We start from the raw sequence: 23,668 nt of genomic DNA, 5'->3' as shown, positions 1-23,668 counted from the left end.
ATTCATGGGTTAGTCGCAGTATGACTGTCGTTGAATGAGACAATATAAAGAGTATGGAGACATGGAAAAAATAATCCCAATATGACAAAAAAATAAGATTGTAGCAAAGTGGTTCTTTTGTGGGAACTCCATTTGTCAATATAAGTGGCTATTAAATGAAGTAAAGCGTACGAGAGATCTCTCCTTTGAAACAAAACGGCAACTAGCGGTTTTGAGGGGAAAAAAGGATTGAGATATGTCTATAGAACAATGGGCGATGAAGGCATCATCCCTCGTAGCTGGAAGAGCCGCTGATGAGGCAGGCCCTTTCTTCTTCCATGCTTGTGTAAGCAGGTCTGCAACAGGAAAGGCTGCTCTGCTACAAGTTTCAAGGAGCTCCACTCTTTAGTAAGCCGACAACACAAAAGACAGCTTCGTACGGAAACCAGACAGTTCATGTAGCACTATTTATTTTGATGGCATAGATTAGCAGGTATTTAGGGTAGGATGTTTTAAGTTTGGTGTCAAAGTAAGACAAAATGATCATGGACAGTGGTGTAGCTAGGCTATCCGGCACCCGGTGCCCTTAAAGCCCCTTTATACACAAAAGTAGCGACATCCCTTGAAGATGAAGGTGCAGCAGGGCCCTGCAAAGCGCCTTCATCTGACTTTGTACTGACATCGCAGTTAATATGGAGGGGATATATGAGAAGCAACACAAACAAAATTGCCTGCGATTTTACTTATGTCGCTTCTCGGTCAGCGAATATGGATGGGGAAGGGGGTGGGGGGGCGTTCTACAGCAATTTTTAGAACCCTTGAACTAAGTATTAATTGTGTTGTGAGCATGTTTAGACAGCCGGAAGTTAGTCAGCCTCAATGAGTGCCTGGTGTCTCAGCTGCAGATGTGAAATTGTGCCATTGCAGTACCACTTCTAGCCTGAGATCTTAACATGCATCGTGCAGTAGTGATACAAGACTGCATGCCAGCATGACACTCATCCAGATCAAAACGGGCGGGGGTGGTGATTGAACCCAGGATCCCCAGGTTCTCAATGTGAGCCTTCACTACACTCGCTCCAAGCTGATATGTGTTAACACACTGACACCAATCCCCCCCATCTATTTACTGTGATTGCCACTAATTCAATTCAGTGCTACATAACCCCTACAGTAAGCTGAAGTCAGAAAGAAGGGTACTCACGTTCCAAGGCTCTCCGCTTCCTCTATTGTTTGTGGCAACCTCTGGCCCCTTGTCTCTGGTAGTGTGAGGGTGAGGACGCCAGCCAGCAGAGACATGCTCCCAAAGACAATCATGGGCATGATGGGGTGCAGCCTTCCCTGCGTGCCAAGGAATCGCAGAGAACAATCAACTTGCAAACCAAGTCTCGACTTTTGGCTCCCCTTCGTCCGTCTTCAGGTTGTCCTCGCACCACGTGCCAAACTTTCCCGATTTCATGCTCCTGTCCTTCCCCGCATGCAGATGAAGACCTTTCCGTCCATCTTCCTTTTCGCTATGCATTCTTGGAACCATACTTTTCTGTGCTCTCATGGCCCAGTATCGTAGGGACAGTGTACCAGCCATAGGGAACGCTACGGAAGTCTCCTAGTTCCTGCCGACTTTGTTGCAGGCGATGCTGGCTGTCTTCACAGGTGTCCAAACAATGTGAAATTTATTCGTAGGCAAACGAGACGAACAGTTTTGCAGGTGTTCTCACTGCCATACAAATGTTGAGTAGGCTCTGTCAACTTCCAGCTGCACTCGTGATAATTTCGGGAAGTTGTGCACCTCTATGTGTGATGCTCAATTTCTGCCTTTGCACAACCAACTTCATTGCCTAAAGTCAACAATAAGATACGATAACTGTTGAAAAGTGTTACACATAGCCTTTACTTTTGTCTACATATGCACTCCGATAAAGAACTTCCCATTTTGCTAAACATGCTCGCTGAAGATGTGGCAAAGACAGCGGGCATTGTCCCTTTACTATTGCTGTGAGAGTGGGTGTTGCTGTGCAGAGCATCGGAAACGCTATTCCGCCGTCACATTGCCAATTTAGGAGAAGGCTGGCAGCCTTCCATGTTAGCAATTGTAATGAAAGCTAGCATCCATAGAAAGACCAACAAATGCTTAAACTGAAACTTACGAGGTCTGATGCTACAAATGGTGCTGCAATTGTGCCCAGACGTGCACTCATGCTCCCAATGCCGATGCCAGTGTTGCGGTGCGATGTTGGAAACACTTCGGCAGAGTAGAGATAGATGACCGCAAACGAAGCAGTGATGCTGCATTTTCCTATAATCACCAAGGTCGTGGTCAGCCACTGTATATCTATAGAATGAAAAAGTATTCATAATCAACTGCCATGCACTGACAATATCAGCCTGGAGCCTATCTTTTATACACATTTTTTGGATGTATGTATTTCCTTGATTCCAAGGAGTGTTTATCAACAAGTGTGGCATGTCTTCCTTCCTTTATATCGTGCGAAAAGTCAATCACTGCAATAAATGTTAGAAACCTAATGAATTATGAAGTCAAGAACAAAAATGTGAGCTGCTTTGGATTCCGGGCACACTAAGTACAATGCTCGGTGTTGTGGCACAGATAGGATATTTGCATGGAAACAGTATTGGTGCTGTAAGATCTGTTAGGGTCCCTCTGTAGGTCACAATGATTGACTTTCCGTATGCTCTGGGCAGGTACATAGGTTTGCAGCCGTAAACAGTGCAATTTAGAATTGAGCAAATATGGCACCTTCTACATGCTTTCTCTTTCAAAGGGGCCATGAAATGATAATTGGGCTTGAATGTTTATGTACTCTACAAGTATTCTGACGTAAATGTGACAGAAGTATAATTGCTTGCAATTACACTGAACCTTCATCTCTCTCACAGTGTAACTTGAAGAATAGAAGCGGAATAGTGTACTTCTTTCAGTTCCTCCTGTAAACTTGCCAAGGATTGCAATGCTTATGCCACAGGGTTCACCCCAGTTTGATCATAGACGAATGCAGCTTGTGGATTAGGCATGAGTATTAGTATACCTTGCGAACCCTTTACCTGGGTTCAGCTATGAGCAATGACTTGTCAAGCATTCAGTATGGGGCTGATGTCGTCACAGGAGTAGTGGGAATAGGCAAACTCCAACAATGCCTAGAGCAGCGTGTGCACTGGGAACCCCAGCATGTGGCTACAGCGAGCATTATGGGAAGTAATTGGCACCGGATCATGTGGTCCCTTGTTCTGGCTGCGGGTTGAAGTAAATCCTACTGCTCGTTTTTTCTTAATTCTTTCTGCGACTGCCTGCACACGGAGATAAAAGCTAATGTGTGTTGCATAGGTTATGAACATCAAAAATGCACTCCGAGCAGTATTTAGCAGAAGTAACAAGGTTGTTTTATGGCCCCTTTAATTATGTTTTTTGTTTTATAATTCTGCTGTAGTTCAAATATAACACACAATAAATGCCTCATCACTCAAAATTTAAAAAAAAGAGGAGGGTAGTGTAAAAGTGTGGACTGTTGGAGTGTGGTAGGTGTAGGGTGACTGCCCCCCTTGACCACGGGTAAGAAAGGCGCAGTGTTGCAATCTGGAAAACAAAGTGTGGATGGATGAATGAATGCATACAGCTGGACGTTTGAAACGGGGTGGCAGCTTGCACCACCTAGACAGCGTTTTACCGTGTTTTCCTCCCCCCACTGGTCTATGTGAAACTTGAGGCACTGCAACAGCGTGGACCCAGAGAAACTAGATAAGCTACGCTTAGAGTAGGGGCACCGCCATTTTGGTGCTTGGCGAAGAGTGGGCTCAATTGGCCATCACTGCGACTTAGAAATGCAACTTCCTGTAGATACACTGACAGGAAGCTCGGGCAATATCAGTGTTCTCTGCCAAGGACCATTTTAACATTTCTGGAGGACAGAAAAGCCTGGCCTGTAATTTCAGATAAAGCTTCATATAACCGGCAACAATGATTTTAGGCAGCATGATGGCCGAAGTGCGGTTACTCTGAAGCATGCCTTAATCATTGACTCTGCTTCGAAACAAGCAGCAGTGTTTCTGAGCCAAAGCTCACCGTCGGGAACAATGGGGACGATGGCGCAGAAAATCCCGGCAACAATGAGGTAGAAGGAGAGGACGTAGCGACGGCCAAAAAAGCGCAGTGCCAGCACGGACAGGACGACGCCAGGAAACTCAATGAGTGCCAGGAAGATGAAATTTTTGTAAGTGCTCCCTGCCAAATCTTCAGCGCTGAGACTCAGCCCGTAGTAAACCATCGCATTCACCAGCCTGCACAGGGTATAGAGCAGGTGCTGTTAAAATGGTTGGGCACCGGACATGTTAAGTTTCCTTTTCCCGATTGTTGCATGCAAGAAGTAAAATATATTAGCTGATGCATTGTGCCACTGGAAATCTTTCACGGGCAAATGGGATATAACAGATATCAGTTTCTCTAGGTGCTTTGTTTCGTAATGTATCTGAAAGTGTCACTTTTGTGAGTCACCTTTCCCGTTTTCTCACAAGAATGCTCTTATAACAGTAGTAATTCTGTTATAGTAATATGCGGTATGCATAATAGACAAGCTAAATATTATTGTACCTGCAACACTTTAATAAATCTGCACTCTAGTATTCCAATGAGTCATTCTGAATGCTTCTATAGGAATGTTGCTTTTTGTAGGAAAGAAAATGGGTAAAGCTTTGTGGCATGTGATACAAATGCAAAATTTGCAAAATAAGGTGTCCCCCCCCCCCCCCCCCCCCCCCCCCTTAGCAAGAAAGAGCAGCGACCAAGCAGTCGACTCCTGTTTGTTTTCACACCGTTGAAACGGGGCTGGGTCTGTTGGCGTGCAAAACAAAGTGCGTGCTAGGGTAAGAATCAAGAAAATAAAAATTGCAGCAGGGGGAGTGCTCTTTTATGCTTTTGCCTCCCAGCTATGGGGTTTCCAAACCATCTCCAGAACTTTGAACATGACTGACTAAATTTTTTTTTTCTTCCCCAACAACTTAACATGCCATGACTATGACAAACAACTCGTATATATAAGACCAATGCTATACCCTGTCGCAAGTTAAGAAAAACAGGACCTTCCACAAAGTCCTCTACTCTTTCTACTCTAGTGGAGCAAATGCCAGGGAGCAGGCAAGTCCACTCTTTTCTAGCATTTGCTTTGCTAAAGTGATAACGGTGAAAGGCTTTGCAGGAAGAACCTGTCCTGTCTTTCTTGAACAGAGAATAGTGGAAGTTGGAGCTCATCACAGGATTAGGGTGTGTACTCAACCAGTTGAAGCTCACGTTGAGGGTTCGACAACAAAGGCAAGACGACTTGAACAGGTTGTTCAAAGACGAAGAGGAGCTCTCCTGAGAGATGCGACGGCAAGCCCGGCCGCAGGACTGCTCGCACCCTTCTTTGCAGCCGTGGCTGTACAACTGCAAAGCCGTAAGACATGGGGAAGCTTTACGTATAGCCCAAGCTTCTTGCTTTTCATCCTGCGCCTTGCGCACACCATAAAAGACCGAGTGTGCCGATTCAAAAGTGGTAGCTTATCATGGTTAAATGGGGACAGGCAGGCGTTTCCCCAGGAATTGAAATTAGGGGGGGGGGGGCATCGAGAATAGAGTCGTTGCAAATGAAGGGGGTGCCTTCAGAAAAACAAGGGGGGGAAGTGCACCCCCCCCCCCCCCCCCCCTAGGGGGTGTGTAGGGAAATCGCTGGTGGGCAGGTGCTTGTTAGGTCCGAAAGCAGAAAAGTTGGGGAAGAGAACACGGCATGGTAGGCCCTCGTTTCAGCCAATCATACGGTATAGGATCAGTGTAGGGGTCCAGTGGGATGTCTCGTTTGTAAAGCAGCTGTGCCGCTCGCATCAGGCTTGTTTTGTGCCGGCGTTATTGTGTAGGCACATGTGCATAGATACGGCTCCGCATAGATGCACGTGCGTAAAGCTTCCCTGCTTCGCACCGGTGCACACACGTAAAGCTTCACCGCTTGACACCAGCGCTCGCGCATAAAGCTTTGCGGCATTGCATTGGCTTTTTGGAGATGCATCCTTGGTTAGCTTGGTCAGTACTCAAGTTTGCCGTGGTGAACACTTGAAATGTCCTTGCTTATATTCAAAATGTTTGAAAAGTAGCGGAGCAGGAACTTATTGTGACATGGGCATTTAGTGCAACAAGGGCATAGGCTCAGTGTTTGATGGTAGGGTTGTTCAAGAAAACATGAGGAATGGGTAATTGCAGTACTTACCATGTCTGGTACTGGAGGTTTCCCATTCCATCTGGCCGCCTTATTTATGATATCTAGAGCCTGTGTATGCTTGCTGTTATACAGGCACCATGCAAAGCTCTCTGGAAGGAGCCTGTGAAACAATTGAGTATTAAGATCTTAAGTGCATAGTACTTATTTTAATCTTGACACATCATTGCATGCATTTACTGTGCGGAAAATCTTTCCGATAAGGCCAGGACATCATTGCATCCATTTCCTGTGGAGAAAATCTTCCCAATAAGGCCAGAACACTTATAGTTAAATTTCCTATGCATCAAATGATATAAAAGATGGCATACTGGTTTTATTCAATATGCAAAAAAAACTCGTGTACCAAAGGAGGTATACACATCAACATATTGGAACTGATATCTCGAAAATCTGATACTGGTTTGAATCAATATATTGCAGTATACTTGCATATTCACACCTTGTTCTTGCACGTGCTTTTTTAAGAGTTACCTTGGTTTCTGTAAGCAGGCTGGTGCATTATGAATATATATGTTGTATGAATACAGAAAGAATCTGTGACAGTATGTCTTTTCTATTTGTGGTTTGTAAAAAAAAAACTCAAGTAATGTGCCAAAAGAGTGCCTTGGAGATGATATGAAATGATGGCGGTTAGTTTCTTAACCCTGCATTTTGAGAGAGACATTCAGGATACATATTTGAACTTCCTCTGAATCTGGTTTCATGTGAGATGGAGAGACTTTTGACAATTGTGCACCAGTCTGCAGGCTCGAGATTCACTTTAAAAAGTAAGCTGCATACTTCACAGATTTCAATGACACCAGAAATTAAGCACGTCTTTGTTCTTGTTTACCAACCCGTACCCAGTTCTCTCACGTCTGGGGCCTCTCAATTGTACATTTTGTGAACCACACTAGTGCTTTATTTTAGCAGGTTTCCAAATGCAATGCACTCTAATCCTTGCACTGTAGAGTTGAACTGGTTCACGTCAGCACGCTAGCTTACCAGTAGTAGGGCAGGAGCAGAAAGACTGGAATGGATAGTGCAATCTCCAGAGTCCTCCAGGTGCGTAGGTAGTATGCCGATATGGCAAGGAAGCACTCTCCCAGCGGGAATGCCATCTGGTAAATCAGCATGCTTAAAAGCCGATGGGATGGACCAATCAGTTCAATCGCTTTGAGAGGGGAGAAGCGAGTGTTAAAGCCTGTTAGAACTGGTATGCCTACACGCTTTTTACATACACGGTTAGCATGTACAAGCTGTCGCTTTTCCTGCTTTGATGACGGCAAGTTAAACGCCGTTATCAAAGCTTCTTGTATGGTGGAAAAGCATCATCCAAAGCATCAACCTACAGTCAGTGACAGGCTGAGAATTCAGTAGAAGCCCTGCCTCCAGAATGCGCTGGTTGCTGTCTGCCGGGCTTTGGCTGTGCGTGCGACAAGGTGTTATCAAAGGCAGAAATCTTGCGCTGGAGGCGGAGCAGTTACTGAATAACCTGTCGCCGACTATAGGCAGCAAACGTTTCTGTTCTGCAATACACTGTGATGCTACTGATGCAGTGTAGCAATTGCTTGTGAGGCACGAGTAGTTTGAGAGGGTATTGTTTGCATGCCTCCTTAGCAAAACTCACCCAAGACGAAAGACGTCTGAAACAGGGCGCTTGAGGCGATGGCAGTGATGAAGCGAGCTGACGTGAATGCAGCGTAACTACTGGTGAACACGGTGGCCCATGCGGATATGAGGAAGATGGGAGGAACGACTAGGAAAGAGATTCTTCGGCCGTACCTTGGGGAGAAAAGAAGCGCACAAGTTCATGCAACGAAAGCTGCTTGCACCGGTGAAATCGCTTAGTAGAGACGGGCTTACCGATCTGATATGTGTCCAAACACCACGGCGGAGACCATGACTCCCAACATAAACAGTGACTGGGAAAAGCTGACTAGCCACTCATCCTTGCAAACTACGTTGAACTATGAGGGAAAAAAAGAAGAGGCGTTAAAGGGACACTGACAGGGTATTTATGCTCGCCAAAGTTTTTATTTGTACATGACATATGAGAGCCCAACTACCCAGAACACAATTTGCAGCTCGAAATTCGTTTTCTTTTCGCCCAAGAACCGCTGATCGAGAACTGGCCGGTTGGAGTCGCGCTCACTTTCTTCTCTGTGGTCATGTGCCGCTTTCTATGGTTTAGACACAACCACTAAATATAATCAAAGTCGTGGGTCATCGAAGGCACACACTCAATGTTAAAAAATATACAAAGAATACGATATCCATTTTTTGTGACTTGTAAAATGTTGCAAATACGTTGATTGAAAAAAAAAAAAAAATGCACAGTTACGTGATTTCTGGAAACTTTCTCCTCCTATATTTCTTCTTCCTCCCCAGTTCAGTTTCGGTTTCGAGCAGTTGCGTTTTTCTTTTTTTTACTTTATTAAAAATATGTGTGACGCTGCAGCAAAATATTGATAGGGTAGTCCTCTGGCACCATAATGAATCGCCTGGCAAAAAAATATAAATTTTTTTCCTTGGGGGTGTTAGTGCATATTGATTGCACCATAAAGTCGTTTGATGGAAGAATGCACCATTTCTTTATGTCGGTGACTTTCGAGGGGAGAACGATTATAGAATATATTTGGTATTCTATATTCACAGTCAAATCAAGAACCGTAGTAAAATAAAAAAAGAAGGCCTGCTCCTTGTGGAGCGTTACTAATTCCCCCTTCATGTTGTGCATTAAGATACTTGTGAATGCATTTAAAATCATTTATTTGTTAACCTACACATATTTCAAATGCATTTTTTTTTCTTTTTGGCAATTTTGTAAGGATTATTTGGTGCAGAGCATGAACATGAAAGGTGACGAGTAAAGTTCTCTGCGAGGTTCTGTTCTCTCAGATCTGAGAACCAGTGCCTATTCTAGGGGTGTACGAATAGTATCGGATTATACTCTATTCGATATTCGTTTCGAGATAAACTGCGGTATTCGTACTTTTCAAAGTGCTAATCGCGGCGGGTTAGCCCCGTTGAGTGCGCTTCTCATCGAGCACCTGTGTGCTGCGGGGAAGCAATACCCGCGGAGTTTGCGGGCTTCGCAGGTATTGCTTCTCCGCAGTGCACAGCTGCTCGGCGAGAAGCGCACTCAACAGGTCTAACCCGCCTGTCTTGACAACCCACATGCATCAATGATGAACGTGCACAGGCACGTTCATCACGATGAATTCAAAATCCACTATTCGCACATGACTAGCAAGATCTCAACAAATGGCCATGGAGTACTACGCAAAAATACCTCGGTCACTATCGTCTCTTCAAACTCCGTCGTGGCGTAGATCCATCGATCACACTCTCGCGATATGTTGGAGAAGTCTGCAGCAAGGCAGGTGCTATTGGTCGGGCTGACTCGGGAGTGCTTGAAGCACTGCACATCGCTTGGGGACCCTTCCGGTATCGCAAAACTTGCCCAAGGTTCGTGGAATCTTGTCTTATTGTTGTCACATCCTTCAATGTAACACCTTGGAAGCAAAAATGGTTAAAATTAATTGCCATTCACGACTTCATTAAAGCGAATGTAAAATCATATTGGACTGGAGAAAAATACACTTTGAATCATTCTCATTCTATCTTCAGGATGATCAAAATCACTTTTCAATTTGATGTACTTTCACTTTAATGCATTTTGAAAGCCGTAAAAGCGGCTTTCCAAATACCGCCGAAGCAGGTCCTTCTGAGCATGGTCGGTGCAAAAACAGCTGAGGACTGTGACGTCAGTGTTCAGGGATCGCAGTATCTCCGCGCGTTGTGCAAGTATTTTTTTTTTTCAACAGTCAAAACGCGTTCGGTTTCGTGTTTTGTCCTTGTCGTGGGCTCATCTATTTGCTATCGTGGTTAGTTCGTCTTTGCGCTTGATTTTGCCGTAGTTTACGGGTGTCCAATCGTTCTACGGCTTTGCCCAGCGTTCATGGTGGTAGCTTCACAATGTCGGCCTTCTGCGGCAAGGTGTGCCGGCATTCGAGCACCTTGACGCTTATCGTGCACTCTACATTTCTTCAAAAATTCCACAAACAGTTGTGCGATTTTCCAAAAACTTCAATGGGAAAATGGGGCATGTTCTTTGTAGCTGGCGCCATTAATCTCTGTATTCATGGACTTCACAGGCCACCATAATTTCGCATTAAAAATGTCCGAAATTTGTTTATAACTTTTGAGTAAGGTAATGATCGACAAGCTTTAACACTTTGGCACCTGGCCCGGACCGCTACCGCTATATTTGGCTGGAGAACGAGCGTTCGACGTTGCAAAGTTTATTTTTGTAATAAAAAAACAACACACATTTCTTTTTCTTTTTTTTTTTTTTATTTGGGGGGGGGGGGGGGCTGCATTTTTTTTTAGGCTGTAAAGGCTGGAACACATCTGCGTTTGACTGCGACCGACTTTGCTGGTTTTTAAGCCTCTCGTGACTCCTTACGACCGACAGAGTGACTTCATACGTACACGCACTTTTGCTTGAGTGGTCACATCTCAACCATTTTCCGCCCAATCGTTTTTTTTTGTGTGTGTGTGTGTGTGTGTGTGTGTGTGTGTGTGTGTGTGTGTGTGTGTGTGTGTGTGTGTGTGTGTGTGTGTGTGTGTGTGTGTGTGTGTGTGTGTGTGTGTGTGTGTGTGTGTGTGTGTGTGTGTGTGTGTGTGTGTGTGTGTGTGTGTGTGTGTGTGTGTGTGTGTGTGTGTGTGTGTGTGTGTGTGTGTGTGTGTGTGTGTGTGTGTGTGTGTGTGTGTGTGTGTGTGTGTGTGTGTGTGTGTGTGTGTGTGTGTGTGTGTGTGTGTGTGTGTGTGTGTGTGTGTGTGTGTGTGTGTGTGTGTGTGTGTGTGTGTGTGTGTGTGTGTGTGTGTGTGTGTGTGTGTGTGTGTGTGTGTGTGTGTGTGTGTGTGTGTGTGTGTGTGTGTGTGTGTGTGTGTGTGTGTGTGTGTGTGTGTGTGTGTGTGTGTGTGTGTGTGTGTGTGTGTGTGTGTGTGTGTGTGTGTGTGTGTGTGTGTGTGTGTGTGTGTGTGTGTGTGTGTGTGTGTGTGTGTGTGTGTGTGTGTGTGTGTGTGTGTGTGTGTGTGTGTGTGTCTCTCTCTCTCTCTCTCTCTCTCTCTCTCTCTCTCTCTCTCTTTTGAACTGCGTGCAATCCGGTGGGACTCCGCTGGAGCGTGTAGCCTTGGCTAATGCTTAGACGCCATTTTACCGCACAACTCATGCACTGGGTGCGCGAGCGCGTCGGCCCACTCATTGCAGCAGAGGATGCACGCTGCACAGCTTCGCAGCCGGTGATCATAATTTCAAGTACATTGTGCCTGCCCTTCAAACCGAGGACATGTAACTCGCATATTCGAGTGTGGAATACACGCAGTCGAAAATCAGCACCTTGATTTGCAATGAAAATGTTCATGCCATTGAATGCACGCACTTAATTGAAATAGAAATTGTTTAAACACTGTTTCACTGTCAAGCCTCTTGAAAATTTTCGTTGCTTTTCTAAAACCGACAAAACATCCCCATCATGCAGTCTCGAGCTGGAAAATCTCATACTCTTTAGCAGGGATGGGCAGTATTTTAAATACAAATATTTGAAATACGTATTTCAAATACTTTGTGTATTTTGCATTTGTATTTAATTACAAATTGGGTAATGTATTTGACGTGTGTATTTAAATACTAAAACGGGAGTATTTTAAATAAAATTGTAATTAAATACAATTTGTGGGGGAAAATACATCCCTCAAATTTATTGTCACGGCTCATTTTGCTCATCCTAAGACGTGTCCAGAGCAGGAAAAAAACTACGTTCTGCACCGAATGCAGTGTCTCTCAATCAAGCACAAGCGTTTAGTGACTTTGTGATTACGGTGCTTGTCCAGGGCAAGAATAGTGACGAAATCTACGTTCAAAGGCAGACTGGCTAAATAAGTGCCAGGGACAACTTGTGATGCTTTCCAGCCCGATTTCCATTCATATTTTTGCCTGGAACATTCTAAATGCGCGGGTCGTCCAGATTGTCGTAACTGATGCGAGTTGCAACAATAAAACATTCTCTAGCTAGTGCTGCGCGTCTTGGTTGTCTCGGTTCTTTGTGTGTCTATACCAAAATGTAATCGACAAAAAAAAGCTGCTTGACGCTTTGTACTTTTTTCACCTATTACGTCCAAGCTGATTACATTTTTCTGTGATGATATTTCTATTACGCGGCTAGAGCCTCGCACACTAACTCCCGAGTGTGCGATGCAAAATTAAAATGAGGTACCCAGAAACCCGTTGCAGGTGCCCTGAAGTCGCTGACGCAAATTTTGAGGTATGTATTTGGAAAAGTATTTGGAGGAGACCAAATACATTTGGTTGTATTTGTATCTTGTACTTAAATGCTTTTTTTTTTAATGTAATTAGATGCGTAATTAAATACATTTTGACGAAGTATTTTGTATTTGTATTTCGATACATATTTGAATGTATTTTGCCCATCCCTGCTCTTTAGTAACTAATACAGATAATACCAACCAGAAATACAGTGTCTTCATCTGCTCAAGGGCTCTCTTTCCAAGGAAGAAATATTGACCTCTTACAAAATGTGAAGGTTCTCGGTGTGATATTTAATGAGGACATGAGCTGGGACGCCGAAGTACAATGCATAGCTGGCAGACTTTCAAAAGTTGTGGGCATTATTTATAAATGCCGACATATATTACCCCTTTCGGTCTCAGCCCTTCTTTACAACTCCCTCTTTTACTCTTGCTATAATTACCGCTTCCTTGTTTGGAGTAGCACAACGGCTACAAATATGCATCACTTGCATGTTCTCCAGGACAGAATCATCCGAATTGTGTACAATGCGGAACTCACACATTGCAACATTTCAAAAACCTTGTGTATTGACATAGTTTTAATTACAGGGCATTACACAATTATGAACTGCTAACATATCAAACGTCTGTAAGGCGAAATCAACTTGCTTTTACCAGTCGCCAATATGAAGCGGATGGTGCCTGTTGTGTTGACGCATGGTCAATGCCTCGCTCGAGAACAGGCTACAGCCTCCAGATGCTGCAGTTCTCGTTGCCTAATGTTATAAATGGTATACACATACATTTGGCACAGGTTTGATGAGTTTGAGCAGGAAGGATATTCGCGCTTTGTTTCTCTAGCCTTATTTGTGCCTAGCTTTGATGGGACCTTTGACCTGTAAGAAATGTTCGTAATGTATCTCGGATCTTTTTTGGTCTAATGGCGTGTGTTTTGCTTCTACATAAACTTCGTTGTACGGACCAGTATGTAAAATACGAGGGTGATTCAATAAATAAGGTGAATTTTTTCGCATAAGGACTTCTAATACAGATTTCTTTGTTATTTTTATTGTTTTACTACTCTTCCACATGGATTTAATTTCTTAGGCAGATTACAAAAAAAAAAAAAAAAAAATGAGAATTTTACTAAGTAACAAAGATGGCCGACCAAGAAGCATGCTCCAGGACTGAACAGCGGTCAGTTATCAAGTTTTTGGATGCTGAAGGGTGCAACCCTGTTGAAATTCATAGGAGAATGTCAACTGTGCATGGTGCCACATGTTTCAGCCAAAAAATTGTCTATAAGTGGGCTAAATTGTTTAAAGAAGAACGGAGCAGTGTTGAGAATGAAGACGGGCCTGGGAGGCCTACAGAAGTGAGATCTCCTGAGGTGATCGCATCAGTCAATGACCTTATTCAGTCTGACAGAAGGGTGACAGTGGATGGCATTGCAAGGACTTTGAGCTTATCTGTGGGGACAGCACACAAAATTGTGCACGATGACCTTGGCTACTCGAAGGTCAGCAGCAGGTGGGTGCCGAAGATGCTTACGGCGGAGCACGAACAGAGGAGGGTTGAGTTGTCCCAGCAGTGTCTTTCCCGCTATGAGAAGGACGGTGATGATCTTCTGAAGAAGAAGGCCACATCTGTCGAGACATGCGTTTGGCACCATGAGCCTGAGTCTAAACGACAGTCCATGGAGTGGGAGCACGCAGGCTCTCCAGTGAAGAACGTCAAGTCCCAGCGGTCCACTAGGAAGGTGATGCTCACAATTTTTTGGGATATGCAAGGCCCAATCACCATTTCATTCCTTGAAAAAGGAAGCACTGTGAACAGTGCCAACTACTGTGAACTGCTGAGGCAGGTCAAGAAAGACATGAAGAACAAACGCAGAGGTCATCAGTCAAAAGGAGTCATCTTGCATCATGACAATGCAAGGCCTCACACAGCAGCCCTAACGGTGCAGACCATCAACGAGCTGGGCTGGGAACTGCTCCCTCATCCTCCTTATAGCCCAGACCTTGCCCCTTCAGGCTTTCACCTGTTTGGTCCCTTGAAAGCGTTCACGAGAGGCACGAAGTTTGAAAGTGACGATGAAGTCAAAAGTGTTGTGAGCGACTGGCTGAGACATCAGTCTAAAGATTTCTAAACTGAGGGAATATGGAAGCTTGTGCACAGATGGGAAAAATGTGTGACAGTGCTGGGAGACTACGTAGAAAAATAAAAAAAAGTAAGCTATCTGTATTAGAAGTCCTTATACAAAAAAATTAACCTTATTTATTGAATCACCCTCGTAGTTTCTCTTGTTGGTGGCGGGGAGGAGAAACTCTGTCAAGCGACAAAAGTCAGCTCTTTGTTTTCTCCGGTCCCCTCTCCCCTGGAGAAAAACAATAAAGTTAAAGACAAAGTATTATGGCCTAAAACATCCATAAAAATTCACGAGAAAACCAGCTCAAACGCGCATATACAGTGAAAAGTCATTCGTGCGTTGCAAGCAACTTAGAGCTCTAAAACAGTTGTTGCATATGAGTTAGTAGTCATACTTAATTCACAGAGATAACTCATTAAATTGAGTGATTCTTGAATTAAAATGAATGGCGTTGGGATTAAATTGTTGACAAACTTGGATTGAATTCATTGGCACTTGGATTGAATTGGTGTACAGCTGAATTAAATTCAGGGACACTCGGATTAAAAAAGAGGGCACTTGGATTATTATGGGCGGGAAATCCTGTAGTGCTTGGACCGGTGCGACTCGACAAGGGAAACTTGTGAGGCTGCACGTGTAGACAACAATCGCGGCGCTGCAGTCGACAAGACAGCAGAAAGTCGCCGCGGCGCGCACGTGTCGCCGCACGTGCGCGTGCACGCGATGTACGAAGTATATACGCGCACAACCACCACCATACTGATCCTACGGCCGATGTGCCGGTGTCGACACCTATCGCGATCTACACCACACGCCTCACGCGAGCCGCTCCGGTCCCAACACTACCCCGTATTCTAGTACACTGCATGGGCTGCGATGCGACGGACGCCGCCATCTTTAGCTCTAGTGGGGCTAAAGATGTCACCTTTTGTTGTACCGCGGCGAAGGCTAGAAGGGCGAGCTCCGTTGACTGCTGCCTTTAATGTACAAGAGCTTGTGCCGCCGAGATCTGCCCCAGATTAAAGGAGCTTGAGCTTGCAGCCTTTCTTGTCATCATAAGCATCATAAGGTGAAGGAGTATAATTGAGGTAGGCCAGCTCAGTTAAAGGCCGGCCCGCAAGCAGAGAGAAGGAACCCGACCCTCACTTTCCTTCTCGCCACTGTGAAAGGAGGAAATCGTCTCTCGTCTCCTCCTCGCCATTTTCCCGATTTTTTTTGTCTTTTTTTGCCAGCTGCCTGTTTCTTTTTTTTTTTTTTTACAAGTTTGGGGTGGAGGAAATGAAAGCTTCAAGGATTTGAAAAGATTATCCAGAAGCCAGCCGGCACACCTGCGACAAGGATCTGAACCAACCGAGTAGCTGTTTTGAGCGAGCTTGGCACTTGCTCTTCCCAACGAGTTGCATTGGCTCTTTTTTAGCATTGGTTTGGAAGACGATTCTTTGCTGTTGTGAGAGCACAAATGCCTTGTTCTGCTCAAAGAAGTAGTCATTGAAGTATCAATTTTAATATAAATATTTGATTTGGCATCTTTTGTTGTTTAGGCGGATTCATGGCGACAACGGGAAGTACGAGCGGCGTTTTCTGTATATCAGGGATGGCGCTCCATAGCAGTCGTTCTGAATCATCATGGTTCGTAAACCGGCAGAGGTGACAGAGGATCCCATCCGCAGTGGGTCTAGCACTTTTCGGTGTACAGCGTTTTGCTGTAGGGCATTTCGGTGCGGACTTTTTGGTGCACAGACATTTCAGTGTACAGACTTTTTGCTGCAAAGACTTTTCGGTGAGCGGATATTTCGGTGCACGGACATTTCGATGCATGGACATTCGACGCTATGGTTTGCTCGCCACTATCTCTTTTCCAACGTACGCAGACACGCTTCACGTCGTGTTTGCGCGTTGAGTTGATAGAAATAGTCTCCTCTATAAGGTGTTGACTTTATTATTAGTCCTGCGTGTAGGAAACGACCCAAACAGCAAGACGTTTGAAGTTGTTTGTGTATTCAGAACAATTTTGAATATCTTCAAATGCGCCTCCTCCGCGTAATCGCATAGCTCCGATTGTTAATAATAAATTGTGATGACCTCGCACGACAAAAAAAAAAAAAATACAAAAAAACAATGTAATTATTACTTGTAACTCATTAGGGAATAAAGTAGGCGCGTGCGGGTACAAAATAAGTGTAATCAAATCAAATATCGATTTGAATCAAGTAAACAAGCCGAATTTGGTGAATGCTAAATCGATTTTATTTGGTATCAAATGTTTGCTCATTCTCGTACGAAAAAAAAAAAACAGTGACCACAGATCATACACAGCGTATGATCTGTGGTCAACGTCTCCTTCCATGCCGTAATGATGTCGCCGGACGTAAAGAACTGCCTTACAATCGTGCTTATACAGGGCGATTTTTTTTAACGACTAGACATTTTTCTAAAAAAGACGTCAGAGCTACGCAATTGCGGTTTGTGCCTTATCTGTACTCATCAAAAACACCAAATCATTCATTTTTAAAGAGATGTAGTGGACGTGAAGTGGCTCACGGCGTCCTAAAAAGCCTCATTTGGACGCGAATCGTGTTACCGCAATCCTTTCGGCCACCGCACTCCTCGCCCCTTCTACAGTGGCGTTGTCACAGCGATGCGCATGATTTGTCGCTTTGGCTTCATGGCGTTAGGCTGTGCCACGCGGAGACGGAGCCCACATAAAATCAGAACTATATTTTCGCGCCCAAATTAGGAGGACGCCGTATAATAGTGTACGCGCGTTACATCTTTTTAAAAATGGACGGTTTGGTGGCTTGCGATTATGGCCAACAACTTTCTAAATACAAGATGCCGTTTTCTTTTCTAATTAAAAGGTTAATTAGCGAATTTTAGGCAATCGGTCGGTTTTAGTTGCGTTCGTTATTGAACCTAATCCTCGCCTGGCCGTATAGCTCACCTACACAAACCGCAATGGCGCTAATTTTCACTGGACAATTTGGTGGCTTTCGATTACGCCCAACAACTTTATAAATCAACTATCCCGTTTTCTTTTATAATCAAAAAGTTTATTAACAAATGTTAGGTAATCAGTCGGTTTTTGTTGCGTTCTTTCTTGAACCCAATCTTCGCCTGGCCGTTTAGCTCACATCCACAAAACGTTAATTTCCACGTTTTTTTCTAATATCTAGTAGGTGAAAAAAACAAAAACAAAAAAACGTTGTATATAAAATAGAGGGCAGTTATTTTCTGATATAAATAAAGCGTGGGGCACGCGTCTTGCATGCATCTCTTTTTTTTTTTTTTTTCCGGCCTATGAAAACAAATTTCGGGACATTCGAAATTGAGCTTATGATGGGGCGGGCGCTTTATCACGGGGTATTTTGTCATGTTTCATAAGCTTTATTACTAGTCAGAAGGTAGCCACGCGAGCCGCATCACGTTGCAAACAGCTAATTCGGGTGTTTCTCAAGCAGCTCTAGAACTTTCCAATTGACATTTTGGTTCTTAATACATCTAAGAAAGTTTGGTACTTAGTCCTAAACATTTAATTTATTAGGCATAATTAAAAATTCTGCAACTCTCGCAAGACGTCTACCCAAAACATAAAGTTGGCTTCATTGGCGTAAAGTGGCTGCGTCTTTCATTTTTATGCTTGGTCTTTAAAGATTCGTGAAAAGCATTTGCGACCTTATCTGTCAAGGCGCGTCGGACAGCGCGGCCTCCTCGGCAAGTTGTTCCCTCATCGAAGACGACAATGAATAAAAGGTGCGATAAAAATCTTAATGCCTGAAAAAAGCGCAAGTTTAAAATAATTCTAAGGGTGTCAGTTGATTTTATTTCTACTATATTCAAATTTCAACACTCGTCGCGGGCAGCATGAAAGGAAGCACTGCACTCTTGGCGCAAACCAGTGCCCAGTCAACGGTTCTACACTCAAACACGCATCACCACCCGACCTGTTTGAAAAATAAATAATTTTCAGTACTTTTGGTAGAAAAGGCGAATTTTCTACTGAGCGTGATATTTTGTGGACCCAAAAGTCCTGTAGCCGGGATCGGTAGTTCATAGCTTCAGGAAGACGAAGAACGACGGATGCATTATTTCCCGCGGAAGTACTGTTTTGAATTTGAATTCCACATAAAATTGTATATGCACAAATTGTGGCACGATACCGAACTTGCTTGATTACTTTTCTTTTAAAGACAACATAACCAGGCGTAATCTACAGATATTGCAGAATTCATTTTAATTGGCGTACAGCGCGAAAGACAAGTATGGACATAAAGAACACAATAGAGCTCTGCATTTCTACTGCATTTCTTTCCGTACTTGTGGACAGTTAGTCCGCATGACTATATTCAAAAACTGCCAAATCGTTTAAGCCTACCCCTTTTTATAATTTTTTTCGTAGATGAATTGTGGCGAATCCCGGCTGGGTTCGGGTAAAGATCTCGCACGTGTTCAAGGACACATTTCGGCATGATTTCCCGCTTGGTGACGACGTTGAGCTGACCGCTGTTCCACTCCTTTTCTAAGTAGGCGGGGAACGCCAGACGCCTAAATTTTCCAAGCAGCCCCAAAACTTGCGGTAGTACACCTTCCGAACTCCTGGGTTTTTTTGGAGATGGCCTTCGCCCACCCTGACAAAGCCCCAAAAAATTATGCAAGGCCTGCAGAGGCTATCTGGGCATTCCGTTTCTTCATCAGCGAACAAATGCGAACAGAAGAGAATGAAAACTTCGTAATACCTGCTGTCTTTTAATAAATGGCATATTATTGCTAGTGGCATAATATTACTAGTTGCACTATTTTACGCGAAGAAAATTGTGATTTTGCGGTTCAATCTCCGTATTTCCCGTTCTCTTTGCTGATACGCAAGATATTTGTCGGGTGTCAAGTTTTCAGTTACATTTGTCGACAGAAACTAAATGCACGTTTGGCCACGAAGAAATTTTTTTCAAAGGCAGAAGATAGATGAAATATACCATAAGCCGTTTCAGTTTTTATGGAAGTTTGTTTTTACTCTTAGTAGCTTCAACGAGGCGGCAGCCACTCTAGAAAACACCTGTAGTACGAACCTCTATATTATGCCCCAGAAATGGTCAGACTGGGTCCCTCTGACTGCAATATCTTTGACTTGTAATTACTCATGATTATTACTTTGTACAAAAAACAAAACAAAAAAAAAAAAAACACAATAGTGATATAATCACTCTTCAGTGTGCCGTTTTTAACGACACATTTTCAACTCTCTGGGTAGAGCTCAAAGTTCGGATAAAAATAACCATTTTTTTTCCTTCTGCTGTGATGTTCAAGTTCCGTTCACTCGAGATAAATATGCGGTGGTGTAGCGTGTGTGGCCGCATGCGAAAGTATCTGAATGTAAAAGAACTTGTTGTTGGGCTAGTTGGTCTTGACTATCTGAGTGTGTTTTAGAACTGCAAAACAAGAGCAAAAAAAAAAAAAAAAAAAGAAAAGCGAGCCAGCCCGAACCCTTCCGAGCTTATATCCAGCCTGCCTAACTAATCCCTGATGCTTGGGATTGAAGCAGAGAACCTTGAAGGGTTACAGAGATTTTGTCGGGGGGCCGGTAAGCCCATTAGCACTCGTGCGAGAAGGCCGTAAAAAGCGAGGAGGAAAATGGAGGAGGAAAGGGGAGAAGGAAAAAAAGAAAAGAGGGGGAATCTTCTGCCACGCTGAAGAAAATTTTGAGCCCCCGCCTTTAAGAGCGCTAGTGTAACTGGGGTATTACATGTTTACTCTTTCTTCAATCTTGACCCGCACAACATGATCCTGGTCCATCAATTCTTCCTCAGCTGCGATCTTCTATCGTTTCGAGTTGTTGGCCACGCGAAATACGAATCACAGTTACGCGTCCCGGTGATTCAAAAGTTCTAGCTGCCGCGTAAACGCAATAAATAAATTGTTTTTGTTCTGAAATGGGACTCTGTAGCGATGTCTGGCTAATAAAGCGCAGACAAATCCAGCACCAAAGAGTGCAGGACGTCATCTCACCTGTGTTCCGGCGTCGCCGCCAGAAATACGTGCGCAAGCTGATGGGCACCGCAGAGGGCCGGTGGCAGACACGTGAGCAGTTGGACGTACAGCTGATACTTGCCGAAATCGCCGATGTGCTCTAACACGGTAGCGATGTCCATACTGGAGCAGCGCCGGTAGTTTGTGAGCACACTTGGCGAGAGAGGAGCGTTAACAGCAAAGACATTGATTTACGGGGTGCTCCAAGCAGTTATAGGTCGTGGTTCCTAGAAGGCACCGGACATTGTGAACAAGTCCCTCCGTTCTTGGTGTGAACGACAATTAATGCTTGACCGAGATAGAACGACTGCCTTTGTTGTCGTCGTCTTCATGCATCGCGAGGCATGACTCTTGGTCCACGGCGGATCCGTGTGACGTGAAGAGGAGCACGTGTTTCACACGAACGTCTCTCGCCCAAACAGGGCTGGCTTGTTGCCGACCGCATGCTCACGCTCCTCAACCTCAACCAGCCTCAAACAGAAAGCTCAACAAGCTTGCAAAGACGGTGCGACGGGAGGTCGCTTGAGACGCAAGCGGCAGTTCATGTTTGTAAGCAGCAAGTGGGTCTATAATACATTGCTGTAGAAGCTTCGGGTGCGAACATGGGGCTTGATCTTGCAGATCATTTGCACGTGTTCTCGCACAAACGAAACCACAAATGAAGCCCCGCGCTCGCGCCAGTAGCTTTACGGAGTATAGGCAACTTAGCTCGTGCTAGCTAGTATAGTTTTGAAACAGTTGAACCTGGGATTTGGATTAAACAAGTGGACAATCACCGGTGTCCTTCCTCGCCCTCGGCGGGGCCCGCGAGGGCGCGGGCCTCCGCCGTTACCGGTTCACCTTCGCGGATGAACCCGACGTGTACTTTTCGGCCACGACGACGCCTGCAGCAGCGGCTGCCGTTCCTTTCCCGACATTGACAAGGCAAGACATCGCCACCACCGGCATTCAAGGCCATCCACGCAGCCCTGCGCCAGTACCCGACAGCAACTGTCGGACCACCACTTCACTGCTAACATCGGCCACCTCCAGAAATACCAAACCTATACACAATCCACAGCAATAAAAAGAGGGCTCAGGCAGGGCTGTCCACTGTCGCCTCTACTCTTCATGTTCATGATATACCTCATTGAAATGGAAAAGAAATTAGAGATCAACTTAGGTTTTGATGTGAGTTATGTGGAAGACGAGAGAAATTAATCCAGGGTCCGTTTGCTCGAAGACTGCCACGAAGCGTGTCCCGCTTCGTGGCAGTCTTCATAGTTGCCAGCACATAACACTAGTTAACTTTAACCGTGGTAGAAAGTTAACCGCATTTCCCTACGAGGGGGAATTTTAGGTCACGTGACCGGCAGAGTAAGGGCTCATTCACACTACCCCCATTTTCTTACGTTAAGTTACGTGACGAAATATTACTTTGAAGTCACCGGGACCCCTGTGCTTCATATTAAGCGAGGCTATTAGTTCAAGGAGAAAGCATGACACGCGACATCCGAGACACGAATGTTTCGGTGACTTATACGTAGCGTAACTGAACATAAGAAAATGGGACAGTGTGAATGAGCCTTTAGGCTGGTAAGGCTGGCGGGGAAGCATGGCGGTGCACCTTTCAGCGAGCGTCGCTCGCTTTGGAACATATATGTCGTAGTTGCTGCACTATCAGGCACATTTGTCAACAATGAATGGTACAGGAAGCTTCCCCCTTGCCTTACCTTATTTCAATCGCGCAGTATAAGCACTGATTTCGCACCACTTTTTAAATTGTCGACATGGCAACGTCTTTGGAATCCTACTGAATTGTCTTGACTCGACCGCGACCGGGCATTGATGGCATGCCAAAGCAGACTGGGAAGGAAATTTTTACGAAACTTGTCTTCACCTGAGACAGCCAAATATTGAACAATTTGCCAAACACGGGTTTATTCGGTTTTACCCAGTATTTGTACCACGAACAAGAAAGCGTTTCTTCAGCTCTAATGTATGCCGCGCTGCGTTGCGAAAACCCAGCAGCGCGCGTACTCGGGTCCCTGTTTTCAGAAAGCTTTCTACGAAAGCCATTTATATTCGCTACAACTAGTAGGTGACACGAGCTACCACTCCATAATAAAACAGAGAGCTATCGCGCATCCAGCCCTCGTCAAACTTGGCTAGGTACTTGTACGTACCTATTCGGAAGGGCGGTTAACTTTTCACTGCGGTTAAAGTTAACCGGCTTCGAGTAAACGGGCTAGGTAATACCAGGACTGATGTATGCGGACGACATAGTACTCATGGAAAATGACCAGGATACATTACAGGAACTAGCTGGAATGTATGGAGAGGAAGGGGACACCTTGGACATGAGTTTTAGTAGTGACAAGTCTGGAGCAATGGTGTTTAACAATGAAATGAAGGAACCCCTGAAGATACAGGACATTCTAACAGACCAGGTAGGGAAATACAAATATCTGGGAGTCTGGCTCAATGAGGGAAGGAAATATCTAGAGGGACATGAAGATAATGTAATTAGGAAAGGAGAGAAATTTGAAGTGGTCACAGGTATATGGAAAGGAGTGATGGTAACAGGACTGTTTTTTGACAATGGGGGTACTGTGCACGAAATCAAAAGTTCAATCAGGATTAGAAATTCAACAAAAAAGCATAAGCAGTTTGGCACTGGGAGCACATGGAAAGACACCAAATGAGGGAATACAGGGGGACATGGGCTAGTCGTCTTTTGACCAGCCTCTTTTGACCACCAGGGAGGCAATTAGTAAGTTGAAATTTGAACAAAGGTTGACCAAAATGGATGATCAATGTGGGCACGGAAAGTATTTAATTATTTATACATGAACAGTTTAAGCCCAAAATGGACAAACCAAACCCAAAAGCTTACATTTAAATACTTACATACAAGTGATGAGGCTGAGCAGACTACTTTAGTGGAAAAGGGAGTGAGAGAGGCGGAAAGGAAAATGTGGAA

The 23,668-nt window shown here is 44.5% G+C and overlaps 1 protein-coding gene across 1 annotated transcript; it reads right to left on the bottom strand.

Annotated features, from left to right (window-relative positions):
* Positions 1-4: 4 nt before the first annotated feature.
* On the bottom strand, positions 5-20,828 carry LOC8037657 (organic cation transporter protein). The gene is made up of 11 exons (XM_029966056.4): positions 20,686-20,828; positions 9,514-9,736; positions 8,085-8,188; positions 7,849-8,003; positions 7,224-7,392; positions 6,228-6,339; positions 5,265-5,413; positions 4,058-4,272; positions 2,127-2,311; positions 1,184-1,320; positions 5-335 (listed from the first exon to the last, which is right to left on the bottom strand). The coding sequence occupies exons 1-11, from the start codon at positions 20,826-20,828 to the stop codon at positions 266-268; spliced, it is 1,662 nt and encodes a 553-aa protein (XP_029821916.2). The 3' UTR covers positions 5-265.
* Between the last annotated feature and the right edge of the window lie 2,840 nt (positions 20,829-23,668).

This window comes from Ixodes scapularis, unplaced genomic scaffold (assembly GCF_016920785.2).
Source record: "Ixodes scapularis isolate PalLabHiFi unplaced genomic scaffold, ASM1692078v2 PGA_scaffold2__306_contigs__length_199485367, whole genome shotgun sequence".
NCBI lineage: Eukaryota > Metazoa > Arthropoda > Arachnida > Ixodida > Ixodidae > Ixodes > Ixodes scapularis.
The sequence above is the reverse complement of the archived record's forward strand: the minus strand, read 5'-3'. Positions and strand labels throughout refer to the sequence as shown.

Excerpts from the sequence above, each read along its gene's own strand:
- LOC8037657 (XM_029966056.4), bottom strand. The coding sequence starts at position 20,828 with ATGGACATCGCTACCGTGTTAGAGCACATCGGCGATTTCGGCAAGTAT. Across the intron at positions 5,414-6,227 it reads AACCTCCAGTACCAGACATG|TTGTACAGCCACGGCTGCAA; the intron begins GTAAGTACTGCA and ends ACGGCTTTGCAG. Across the intron at positions 2,312-4,057 it reads CGTCCCCATTGTTCCCGACG|ATATACAGTGGCTGACCACG; the intron begins GTGAGCTTTGGC and ends TTCATTCTATAG.